Below are 12,787 nucleotides of genomic sequence, written 5' to 3' on the forward strand. Positions count from 1 at the left end.
AGGGACCATCTAATAGCTCTTTTCTTCTTTGGGCAAGCTCCTCTTGATGGTGTCTGATCCTGTCTCGCACTATTCCTGACTTGTTAGTATAGAAACAACATTTTTCTTGCAAGGCCACACAAAGCCCTCCTTGCTCTGCCAGGATCAAATCTAACCCCCGCCTATTTTGTAATACCACTTCAGCCACGGAGTCAAGCTGGTCCTGCACATCATTAATGGAACTATATACTGTGTCCACATCTGAAATTAATTTTTGCGAGAGTTTGTCATATTTGTCTATTGATATGGCTAGTCCTGCGCTTCCGGTTGCTAGTCCACCCGCTACCCCTAGCCCTACCAGTAGGGGCAGGAACATTATAGCTCGTCGAGACCGTCGGGTGCCGCCTAAGAGATCTATGCTAGGCAAGGGGATGGACTCTGTCCCCGGAATGATGTCAATGTTGGGGAGCACTAATGCTGGGACGCATATTCCGGTCCAGTTCTGGGGAAAAAGAGAGTAAGCCAAATTTCCACCACATATCCATGCCCGTCCCGGAGGTAAACACCCTGGGCTAGAGGGAGCAGGTAGGACTTCTGAACACTGAGTAGCCCCTGCCTGACCCAGGTCTATAGATTCGGTGCTGTTATGCGAATAGCAAACAGATGATTCAAAGCTATAGGGGACTACCTTAAAGGGTTTGACATAGGTACAGCTAGAAGAAGCAAAGGTTAGATTACCTAGTTGGACAGGGATAGCCAAAGGCCAATTTTCCCCCATTCTCATACAAAGCCAACAATCAGCAGCTAGAGTAGGGTTAGAGAGATTAAGAAGTTTGTGAGTTTCTTCTAGGATGCCATGAGTATTTGGATCTAACTTCTCAGCAGGCATCCGGGGTCGGAGGGAGGGGTGCCGAGGCCACTTAGGCATTTTAGTCTCCACTTCCTTTGTAGCCCAGTCTATGGCCTTTTTTTCTCTTTCCTGGTCTGTTGGCCCTCCACCATCCGAGATGTGAATGGGTGCCTTTAGGGGCCAGCAGACCAAGTCTCCCACTTCAGCCATGCAACTTGCGACTCCATAGGGAGATCTATGCCTACTAACTGTCCATTTCCCTCCTATGCTCCCCTTGTAAGTTTCAGTGAGTCTGGCCACCAGATATGCCCGGTTATTTTTGGTACACTCTCGATACTCCCGATAGCACCGGGAGTGAACTTGAGTAAGCTCCACACATCGAGCAGGGCACTTCCCCCCCGAAGAGGGAGGCAAGGGTTGAGGTTTTTCTCTACACACCCATTCTGATTTTTCCCCCACTTGGGAAGAAGTAGGGGACTGGAGGTAAGCAATTCTAGTTCCACAGTCTACTGCTCGAGTGTACAGGAGCCTACTGTTGAGTTGATAGCCTCCCACACAGTCACAGGGGTTTCCAAATAGTTTTTTTACCAGTTCTTCTGGGCTTATGGACTCATCGAGTCCTCCTTCAGCCAGTGCCAGGAGGAGCATTGTTAGAGTCAGAGGGCATATCAGGGCTAGAGTGTGTTCGCCGGACTCGAATCTTGAGAGGATTCTCGGTGCGCTCCACTTTCCACTCATTACGGTTGAGGTCAGCAGGGGCAGGTTTCAGATGGGAGGCGTGAACCCAGGAAGCAATGCCGTCCACCTTAACAGCAGTAGGGGTGGTCAGAAGGACGACATAAGGTCCCTTCCACCGAGGCTCCAGTGTCTGCGAGCGATGCCGTCTCACCAGGACCTGGTCTCCCGGCTTGAAGGGATGTGGCACCGTCAATTCTCCGGGTTCATATGCCTGTCTGAGTTCTTTCCAGACTTGGCTTTGTAGGGCAGCGATGGCGGCCAGCCGAGCTGCTAAGGGAGTGGAGGTGGAAGAGAAAACATCATAAGGCTCAAAAAGCATTTGCACCGGGGGGGGAGCACCATACAACACTTCAAAAGGAGTTAGTTTACACAAAGAGGGCAAAGGGGTATTCCTAGCCCTGAAGAGGGCAGAAGGTAGGAGGGTAGTCCAGTCCCCTATGCCAGTCTCTAGAGATAATTTGGTTAAAGTCTCCTCTCTTTCTTCCTTTGTTTCTCTCTTACTGAACACTTTCTCAGCCTCCTTTACTAGGTCTTGTAAAGTCTTTCCCTGGATATCCTCCAGCCTCTGGAGTTTCTTTCTAATATCTGCTGCTGACTGTCCTACAAAAGCCATAATGACTGAAGCCTGATGAGTTTCAGAGGTTGGATCGAAAGGAGTGTACCTCCTATATGATTCCATCAGCCTTTCTAGGAAAACCCCGGGAGGCTCATCGGGTCCCTGTATTACCTCTTTTACCTTGGCTAGGTTTGTGGGCTTTCTAGCCGCTTCCCGGAGACCTCTCATGAGAGTCTGGCGATAGGTGGACAGATTCCCCCTACCTTCATATGTGTTGGGGTCCCAATCCGGTCTCCGCAAGGGGAAAGAGTCATCAATAACATCAGGTCTGGTTGTCACCAAGCCATCTAGTCCTATCACATTTTTCCGGGCTGCTGCCAAAATGCGGTCCTGTTCTTCAGTAGTGAACAGGGTACGAAGCAGCTGCTGGCAGTCGTCCCAAGTAGGCTGGTGGGTGTTCATCAGAGAATCTAAAAGATTAATTAACCTAGTGGGGTCTTCAGAGAAAGAGGGATGGTTAAGCTTCCAGTTATAAAGGTCAGACGTGGCGAAGGGCCAATACTGGAGGGCAGGCATCTCCCCTCCCCTCCCATCGTCCATCATGGGCCCTACTGGCCTCAGCGGCATGATTGGCAAAGCTCCAAATGTCGAATCTTTTTGCCTGCTGCGGGTTCCCGCAGCTGGCCCTGCTCGCTGGCTCTCATCCGGCAAGGACTCTGGGGATGATGGAGGCAAGCAAGTTGCTCTTCCCCCTGCCCCCTGGAGCACGTGAGAAGCTGCTCCTTCCACAGCCCCCTGCAGCACGTGGGAAGCTGCTCCTCCCCCAGCCCCCTGGAGCACGTGGGAAGCTGTTCCTCCCCCAGCCCCCTGCAGCACATGGGAAGCTGTTCCTCCCCCAGCCCCCTGCAGCACGTGGGAAGCTGCTCCTCCCCCAGCCCCCTGGAGCACGTGGGAAGCGGCTCCTCCCCCAGCCCCCTGCAGCACGTGGGAAGCTGCTCCTCCCTCTCCCCCCTGCAGCACGTGGGAAGCTGCTCCTCCCCCTTCTCCCTGCAGCACATGGGAAGCGGCTCCTCCCCCAGCCCCCTGCAGCACGTGGGAAGGCTGGGAAGCTAAGGAGAGATTTAATGGGGAACGGGGTTCTGCAGTCGCCTCCCCTGCTGGAGCAGAAGGGGTGCGAGCAGATGGGTTGTAAGGGGGGGGTTCAAAGAGAAGTAGGTCCGTAGTGTCAGGGTAAATGCGGGGCACAGCTCGCTCCTCTTTAGGCTGTGACTCCGATCCCCTTTTCTCCTTCATGGGTAGGATCGTAGGCTCCAAAAGCGGCTGTAAAGAAGAAGGTTTAGGGGGGGGGAGGAATGGCCGCACCCAGTCAGGGGGACTGGTACAGAGGTCCTCCCACATGAGAATGTAGGGTTCTTGATCAGGATGTCCATGCGGCCCCGGTCGGTACACGATGTCTCTCACTCTGCGAACTAAGGAAATATAAAAAGACCCCCCCTTTGGCCATCCAACTTGAAAGGCTGGCCACTCAGCAGCACAGCATGTCTGCCACTTGCCCCTTTTCACGGCTAGGGAACGATTTTGTGCACGAGTCCTCACTTCTGACCAGTGGTCCAGAGTGAGGGACAAAGGAGTAGTCTGCTTCTGTCCCATAATGAGAACAGTAAATCAAAGGAGTTGATGAGGAAAAGATTTGGGGGGGGGGTAAAGGAGGTGAGGATAGAAGAGTTCAAAGAATTTAAGCCAACACACGTCTACAGAACCTACACACTTACACGACACAACTACAATGGAACAAGACAGAACAGAGGAGCAAAACTCAAAAACAGAAACCTCTAATTAATAGAAATAAGGTTCACCACAGCAGCCTGGGGAACGTCTTCCCCGCTGCAAACTCGAACTCCTGGGGGCCCTCCAGGGTCGTGACCTATAGTTTCTGAACTCGTCAATTCACTACCACCCGGTATCCACTTCGAGTGGGGACTCTCAGGTCCTCGGTCACCCTACCATTTCCCTACTTCCATTTTTGATGCACATCCAGTCACAACAACATAAAGTATACTGCCAATTTCTACCCGAAACAAGTTACAACCGACAACATAAGATACAGTGCTAGCTTCTACTCACAACAAGTTACAACCAACAACACAAGATACAAGATACAGTGCTAGCTTCTACTCACAACAAGTTACAACCAACAACACACAACAACACAAGCTACATTAATTAGAACCCACCGAGTGGTCCGTTCACTACCCCCGCTCCGGGCAGATCTGGTATCTCCTGGCTGGCTCGCCAAAATGTCCGGTCCGAGGATTCCAAATTCTGCTCCGTCTCGGAGAAATGAAGGGAAACCAACTCAAGCAAACGCTTAGGTGGATTCTTTTATTCTGGTACCAGGGTCTACAGCCTCCTCCCACAGAGCAAAGCCAGAAAGACCTCGTGCTACGGCTGGTTACCCCTTATATAAGATGGGAAATGGGAGGAGAAGGAAGTAGAATGATGCACTTCCTTGAGGGCTGGGTTTCCACCATGGTAACACAGATCATTGGGTGAGGTAGGGGTAGAGGCGGGACTTCCGCCACAGTAACGCAAACCATTGGTGAGGTAGGGTTTCCGGCTCGATAGCGCGGATCATTGGGTGAGATAGGAGTAGAGGCGGGACTTCCGCCACAGTAACGCAAACCATTGGTGAGGTAGGGTTTCCGGCTCGATAGCGCGGATCATTGGGTAAAACCTAAGTAAAACCCGGCATGGATCTAAGTAAAACCCGGCATGGATCTAAGTAAAACCCGGCATGGATCTTATTCCTTTTCAGTTACAGCCACATATATGAATTATTGCCAAACCATCCACGCAAAGGGTCAAGTGATTTTGACTGCTCTATGCGGGCCTTTTTGGCAAATAATTCTTTTTCAGGAGAGCACTACACTTTGGTGTGTGTTCCTCCTGAGTGGGGTGTGGCAGGTATAGGGTAAATAATTTCTCCAATTCTATAGGTCGTCTTTTTATTCTACTTATTATTTACTTTAAATTCTACTTACAATTTTCTTTAGGTACAGAAGCTTTTACTTTAATGCAGTCCCATTTATTTATCTTCTTTCCACTTGCTTGGTCAGTGGCTACTTTCATCCTTGAAGAGAAGCTTCAGTGTCTGCCTTCAGTTCTACCTACATTTTCCCTATGTACCTTATGGTTTCAGGTCTGATATCAAGGTCATTTTTTTTATTTGACTTCTGTGCAAAAAGAAAGACCTGAGTTAACTTTTTTGAGGGAGGGTGTTTGGGGCCACATCTGGTGATGCTCAGGGTTTACTCCTGGTTCTGAGCTCAAAAATCACTTCTGGCTTGGGGAACCATATGGGACGCCAGGGGATCGAACCACAGTCCATCTTAGGTCAGCCACATGCAAGGCAAATGTCCTACCACTGTGCCACAACTCAAGCCCTGAGTTCACTTTTTTGCATGTAGTTGACCAGTTTTTCCAACACCATTTGTTGAAGAAGCTTTCCTTGTTCCATTTTGTATTTCTTGACCCTTTATAAAAGGTCAATTGTTCATATACCTAAGAATTCATCTTAGAATATTTAAGTCTGTTTCATTGATCTGAAGGCTAATGTCTGTCTATATTAAAATATCATGCTGTTTTCTGTTTGTTTGTTTTTGGATCATACCAGCTGTGCTCAGGGGTGACTCCTGGCTCTGTGCTCAGAAATTGCTCCTGGCTTGTTTGGGGACCATATGGATACCAGGAATTAAATCACCATCTGTCCTGTGTCGGCTGTGTGCAAAGCAATGCCCTACCATTGTGCCTTTTCTCTGGCCCCTTATCATGCTGTTTTAATTAGTATTACTTTATAGTACAGTTTGAAGTTGGGGAAAGTGATGTCTTCCATCTTCTTTTTCCCAAGAATTTCTTCAGCTATTCATTGAGGTTTATTGTTCCATATGAATTTCAGGAGTGTTCAAGCTATTTCTTTGATAAGTGTCATGGGTGTCCTTATAGTTATTGCATTAAATATGTAAAATACTTTGGAAAGTATTGTTATTTTAATTACGTTTATCCTCCCAATCCATGAGCAGGGTATGTGTTTACATTTTCCTGTGTCATTGTTTTGTAGTTTTCTCTTTCTTCCTTCCTTCCTTCCTTCCTTCCTTCCTTCCTTCCTTCCTTCCTTCCTTCCTTCCTTCCTTCCTTCCTTCCTTCCTTCCTTCCTTCCTTCCTTCCTTCCTTCCTTCCTTCCTTCCTTCCTTCCTTCCTTCCTTCCTTCCTTCCTTCCTTTCCCACACCCGGCAGTGCTCAGGGGTCACTCCTGGCTGTCTGCTCAGAAATAGCTCCTGGCAGGAATGAGGGACCATATGGGACACCGGGATTTGAACCGATCACCTTAGGTCCTGGATCTTCTTGCAAGGCAAACGCCGCTGAGCTATCTCTCCGGGCCCTTGTAGTTTTCTTTCAAAAAGAAAGTCTTTTACTTCTTTAGTAGTTGACTGCTGCGGACGTGCTGCGTCCCTATGCAAGACCTTAGTGGGGTCTGTAAATCCTCACTGGGAAAAAGCAAGAGCATGAGGCAGACGGATATGAAATATGAAATAAATGAGACCACACAAAATGCATTGTATGGGGACCCACGTCCATGAGAGGAGAGACAAATTTTACTGTTCAGCAGATGACATTTTAAGCACAAACTCTGGTATGCAAGGTGTCTTCAGGGAAAACAAAGAGTAGGATATCTTCAGGAGTGGCAGTATAACGAGACCGGGCCCTAGAATCTACATATCCAATAACTACCCGAAGTAGGTAAGAAAGAGCCCTGCTAGAGGGCTGGGCGAAAAGATGAGATGGAGGTGTTTTTGGGTAAGCAAAAACAGGTTTTTCAAGAAACCAGGAGGAGAGAGACTGGTTTTGGAAGAAATGTATTTGCAGTGGCCGGAAAATGGATTTTTGGGAGGACAGAAATAATTGTTTACTACCATAGAGCTAGACTTAGAAAATCAAGCTGCTGGCGCCAGGTTATACTTGAAGTAAGAGTCACAAATAAAGTAGCCAGCGGGGAGCTTTTGCCGGGCTTTCTTTGGTAGCGAACCGAAATTTCTTTGTGCTGCAAGACAACTAAGGCCGAATTACTGTAGTAGAAAAGGAGACATAAATCAAAATAAAAGAAAAAGAGAAATATAATGTCACAGCCATGTCAGAAATATAGCCAGTAATCCATGCGAGGGTCAATGATTGAGTTCTCCAAAGGGGCCTTCTGGCAGATATTTCTTGGGAGGAAAATTAGGCACTGCACCCGGAAAGCCAAAAGCCATGTCTGGTGCGTGCTTCCTTAATAAATGGAAACATACCTTTGCGGGTAGTGACAGTTGACTTCAAGGTACTTGATTTTTTGGGGCACAATTGTGGATGGAGTTTTTTTTTAAATATCTCTTTTCTCTTTCATTATTTGTATATAATAAAGCCAGGGATTTTTGTATATTCATTTTGTAGCCTGCCACTTTACTATACAAATCTATTGTCTCTAGAAACTTGTTTGTAGAATCTTTAGGGGTTTTCTATATATAGTATGTCATCTGCAAAAAGTGAGAGGCTGAGTTCTTCTTTTCCTATCTGGATGCACTTGATATCTTTTTCTTGCTAATTGCTATGGCAAGTTCTAGTAGTTCTAGTACTATACAGAATAGAAGTGCTAAGAGGGGGCAACTTTGTTTTGTGACAGATCTTAGAGGAAAGGCTTTTAGTTTTTTCCCATTGAGTATAATGTTTGCCATGGGCTGTGGTAAATGACTTTGACTATATTTAGTTGCTATCTTATTGAGAGTATTTAGTCACTCATAGATGCTGGACCTTGTCATATGCTTTCTTGTTATGATATATGTTGATTGACTTGCAGATATTAAACCATCCTTGCTCTCTGGAATAAATTCTACCTGGACATGATGTATGACTTTTTTTTGTTTTTGTTTTTGGGTCACACCTGGCAGTGCTCAAGGGTTACTCCTGGCTCTATGCTCAGAAATCACTCCTGGCAGGCTCAGGGAACATATGGGATGCTGGGATTTGAATCACAGTCCTCCTGCATGAAAGGCAAACACTACCTCCATGCTATCTCTCTGGTCCCCCCCCTTTTTTTGGGAGGGGAGGGTATGACCTTTTTTATTGTAGTCTGTTTGCTAGTATTTTGTTGATGATCTTTGCAACTGCGTTCATTAGAAATATTGGGATGTAATTCTCCTTTTTGGTGTTGTCTCTGCTTTTGGTATCAGGATGAAATTAGCTTCATCGAAAATGTTTAAGAGTGTTTCTGTTTTTCAATTTCCTGGAAGAGCTTAAAAAGAATTGGCAATAGGTCCTCTTTAAAAGTTTGAAACACTTTACTAGTGAATTTATCTGGGTCTGAGCTTTTGTTTTGGGGAAAGCCTTTTGATTACCATTTCAATTTCCTTGGTAATGATTAGTCTGTTCAGGTATTCCAGATAATCTTGGTTCTACCAAGGGAGGTTATAGGAGTCCAAGAATTTACCCATTTCTTCCAGGTTCTCTCATTTTGTGGCACAAAGATTCTCAAAATAATATCTGATTACTCTTTGGATTTCTATAGTATCTGTAGTGACATCTCTCCTTTCATTTCTGATTCAATTTATTAAGTTTTTCTCTCTTTGTGAGTTTTGCTAATGGTTTATCTTACTTTTTCAAAGAACCATATCTTACTTTCATTGATCTTTTTAATTTGGGGGGTGGGGAGGTATTCTGTTCATTAGTTTATACTCTCAGTTCTATTATTTCCTTACTCCTGCCTGCTTTCAGCTCATATTTTTGATCATTTTACAATTTCTGAGGCTGTGTTATTAAATTATCTATGTAGGCCCTTTTGTCTTTCCTGATGAATGCCTGCAAAGTTGTAAAATTTCCTCATAGTATTGCTTTTACTATGTTCCACAAATTCTGATAATTTGTGTCTTTATTCTCATTGTTTCCAGGAATCTTTTAATTTCTTCTTTGCTTTCCTCTCTGATCCACTGGCTGTTGAGTAGTTAGCTATTTAATTTTCAGGTGTTAAAGTTATTGCTCTGTTTATGTTGTAACTCACTTCTATTTTTAGTTCATCATAGTCTGAGAAAATATTTGATACAATTCCTATCTTATTTTATGAAGGTATGTTTTTATTGACCAACACATCTTGGAGAATGTCCCATGTGCATTGGAATCCCATGTGTATTCAGCTCTTGGGGGGGGGCAGTGAAAAGCCTTGTTAAGCCACATTGTTCCATTTCTTCTTAAAAGTCAATATATTCTTGTTGAATTTAAACCTGGTTGATCTATCAAGAGATGACAGAGCAGTGTTGCAGTCTCTAATTACTACTGTGTTGTTATTGATGTCTTTCTTCAGGTCTATTAGCATTTGCATTAAGTATTTTGCTGCCCCTTCATTGTGTACATATATATTTAGGAATGTGATTTCTCCCTGATGTACATATCTTTTGATTATTAAGAAATGTTCCTCTCTGTCTCTTACAGCCTTATTAAGTCTGAAGTCTATGTCATCTGATATTAGTATGGCCACCCAGCCTTTTAAGGGAAGTATTTTAAGGGAATTATTTAAGCTTGAAGTAGTGTCTTCCAACTTTTGATTTTGAGTGTTCGCTCTGACTATTCAAATATTTTTCCTGTAGGCAGCTAAATGTTGGATTCAAATTTCTGATCCATCTTGCTACTCTATCTCTTAACTGGTGCAGGAGAGATGAAGTCATGAAATTTTTCTATACATGGATGTACATGGAATCTATTATGCTGAGTGATAAGTCAGAGAGAAAGAGAGAGAGAGAGAGAAAGATAGAATGGTTTCACTCATTTATGGGTTTTAAGAAAAATGAAAGACATTCTTGCAATAATAACTTTCAGACACAAAAGAGAAAAGAGCTGGAAGTTCCAGCTCACCTCATGAAGCTCACCACAAATAGGGATGAGTTTAGTTAGAGAAATAACTACGTTTTGAAGATAATAATGAGAATGTATGAGGGAAATAGAAAGCCTGTCTAGAGTACAGGCAGGGGTTGGGTGGGAAGGAGGGAGATTTGGGACATTGGTGATGGGAGTGTTGCACTGGTGATGGGTGGTGTTCTTTACATGACTGAAACCCAAATACAATCATGTATGTAAGAAAGTTGTTTAAATAAAAAAATTAAAAAAAAAAGAAAGGCTATATAGATGTCTGACATTAATTGTGTTTCAGAACTACTATCTTCATTCACTAAGTGTGGTGGATTCTGTGTTGCTTTCCCATTGTGACTTTGCAGTTTAGTGGTGTTTCTTATGTGTTGTGGTAGGTGGTGCTCTTTGACTAGAAAAACTGTATATCTGAATGGGTACACTCATATCAGTGTAATTTTTGAGTTTAAAAATTACTTGTAGCCACTGCTACTCCTGTGGCTGCATGCAGTTCAGCAGCCCTTTCTGTTTTATGGTCAGGCTCTTGTCTCAACAGTTCTGCTTTTAATGGCTTTTATCATCCAGTTAAGCAATTTACCTTACTTATAAGGCCAAGTTAAACAAAAAAGACCTCTAAGTCATAGGATACCAATCAATGTGATTATCCAGACTGACTTTCCACCACCTATCAGTCTTCCTGTAGCATACAGTCTTTTTCTGGCAATGGTTTTCTTTAGATGTTTGATGAAACATTCAATTTGACATTAACCTAAACTGCCCATCTCTCCCTTTGTTCTCTGCATATTGTAAGTTTTGAGTTTTTTTGCGGGGAGAGGGAATCACACCCGGTGATGCTCAGGGTTTAATCCTGGCTATGCACTCAGAAATCACGCCTGGCTTGGGAGACAATATGGGATGCTGGGGGATCGAACTAAGGTCTGTCCTGGTTCAACTGCGTGCAAGGCAAATGCCCTACCGCTATGCTACCATTATGGCCCTAATTTTCAGTTTTAAGTACCTCTTCTTTGGAGTGTGGAAGTCTCAGGGCAGGGACTGAACCTCATCAAGTTTGATGCAGGAATGTTGGCAGCTGATCTCTGTGGTTGTATACTGTTCTCTGGTTTTTCAATATTTTCAAGAATGAAAATATTGAGTAGTAATGATGCTCAGACTCAGAGTTAGAATGTAGAAAAGTTTATTGGAAAGTAAAGGAGAAAAAAGAACTCCCCAAGTGGGGAGAAATTTAGCATAGGATTAAGTTAAAAATGGTCTATTTTTGTGAGGGATTTTTATAGGAAAACTGAATCCTGATTCGGGCCTTAAAAGACTTTGCATTCCTTGCCAAATAAGTATGTTAAAAAGAATGTCTATTGTTCTTTATTTATAGTTGCCTTTGAATCTATATTTCCTAAGATTACTTTTTCTACTTTACAAAGAAATCATTTTCATACTTCATGTTCCATTGAAAAGATTGTAAGAGGGAAATTTATGCATTTTTCTTAAATATGAGGTAACTAATACCAGTATAGTATGTTATATAAATATTTCTTATGGGGGGGCACACACGGTGACACTCAGGGATTACTCCTGGCTATGCACTCAGAAATCGCTTCTGGCTTGGGGGATTATATGGGATGCCAGGGAATCAAACCACGTCAGTCCTAGATTAGTGTGTGCAAGGCAAATATCCTACCGCTTGCGCCACCGCTCCAGCCCCAAATTATTATTTCTTATTTTATAAGTAAAAGCTAAAATTTATTACACAGCATAAGTGGGAAGAAGAGCTCATTCACATTTATTGTTGAGGAAGTGTTACTCTTAAATTATAACTTTTTTAGAGTTCCAGAGAAATTCTAGAAATCTAGGATATAGTCAGAGTTTGAACCAGACACAAATTTTTTCATTCACTAAATCATTTGAATAGTTATTATAAATAGCCCAGGAGATAGATTTATAAGCTTCCAATAAATTTATATCCAAAATGCATTTTTGTAGTTTGCTTCTTACAAGTAAAAAAAACTTGTATATCATAAAACCAGCTTAACAAGAAATTTTAAATAAGTGAATCCAGTATACTAATATGAAAAAGTCACATACTTAAAATAGAAAGATTTGATTCTATGTTCTTCTAATTTGAATAACTTATTCTAATTAATAATATGAATATAATAATAATAATAAAAAATAATGATATGAATAATAACTTATTCATAATTTTAAACTAATTTACAGAAACACATAGAAGAACACCGTCGTTTAATTAAAGGGTCACCCTTCAAGTTAAATCTTTACCCCAGAGATTATTTTGATAGCAATCCTTACTATTCTGATGCAGTACTACCACCAATTAAAAGAGAAGAAAAGAGTAAAGTAACTACAAGCCCTTTTAAGCCTCCTTCTCCTGGGAAAAAGGTAAGTTAAAATTTTACCTTATGTCATTGCCTTTTATCTTATAGATGTACAATGCACAATATGTTTTAATCAAAGGTTTTAGGGTATCAAAGAGTAAGTTAAAATTTTGAGAATGTAAAGGCCTTAAAAGCATTAAAAGAAATTATTGTCAAATTATTTTTTTGCATATGTAAAAAATTTGACTTTTATATGCCAAGAATCATCCATCCCAACTGTATGAAGCTTGTTGCAAATATAGCTTATTTAAGGAATAATGAAACCCTGGTTTCATGTAATTTTAAAGTAATTATATGTTGCATCAAAAATATTTGCATTTACAGTGGATTTAA

The 12,787-nt window shown here is 42.8% G+C and overlaps 1 protein-coding gene across 1 annotated transcript in view; it reads left to right on the forward strand.

Moving 5' to 3' along the window:
- C4H4orf47 (chromosome 4 C4orf47 homolog) overlaps positions 1 to 12,787 on the forward strand; it is a 43,989-nt gene that overhangs the window by 18,268 nt on the left and 12,934 nt on the right. Inside the window, exon 5 of the mRNA XM_049772394.1 lies at positions 12,279 to 12,458. Within this exon, the coding sequence (XP_049628351.1) occupies positions 12,279 to 12,458 (180 nt within the window). The remainder of the gene's footprint in view (positions 1 to 12,278; positions 12,459 to 12,787) is intronic.

This window comes from Suncus etruscus, chromosome 4 (genome assembly GCF_024139225.1).
Source record: "Suncus etruscus isolate mSunEtr1 chromosome 4, mSunEtr1.pri.cur, whole genome shotgun sequence".
Taxonomy (NCBI): Eukaryota; Metazoa; Chordata; class Mammalia; order Eulipotyphla; family Soricidae; genus Suncus; species Suncus etruscus.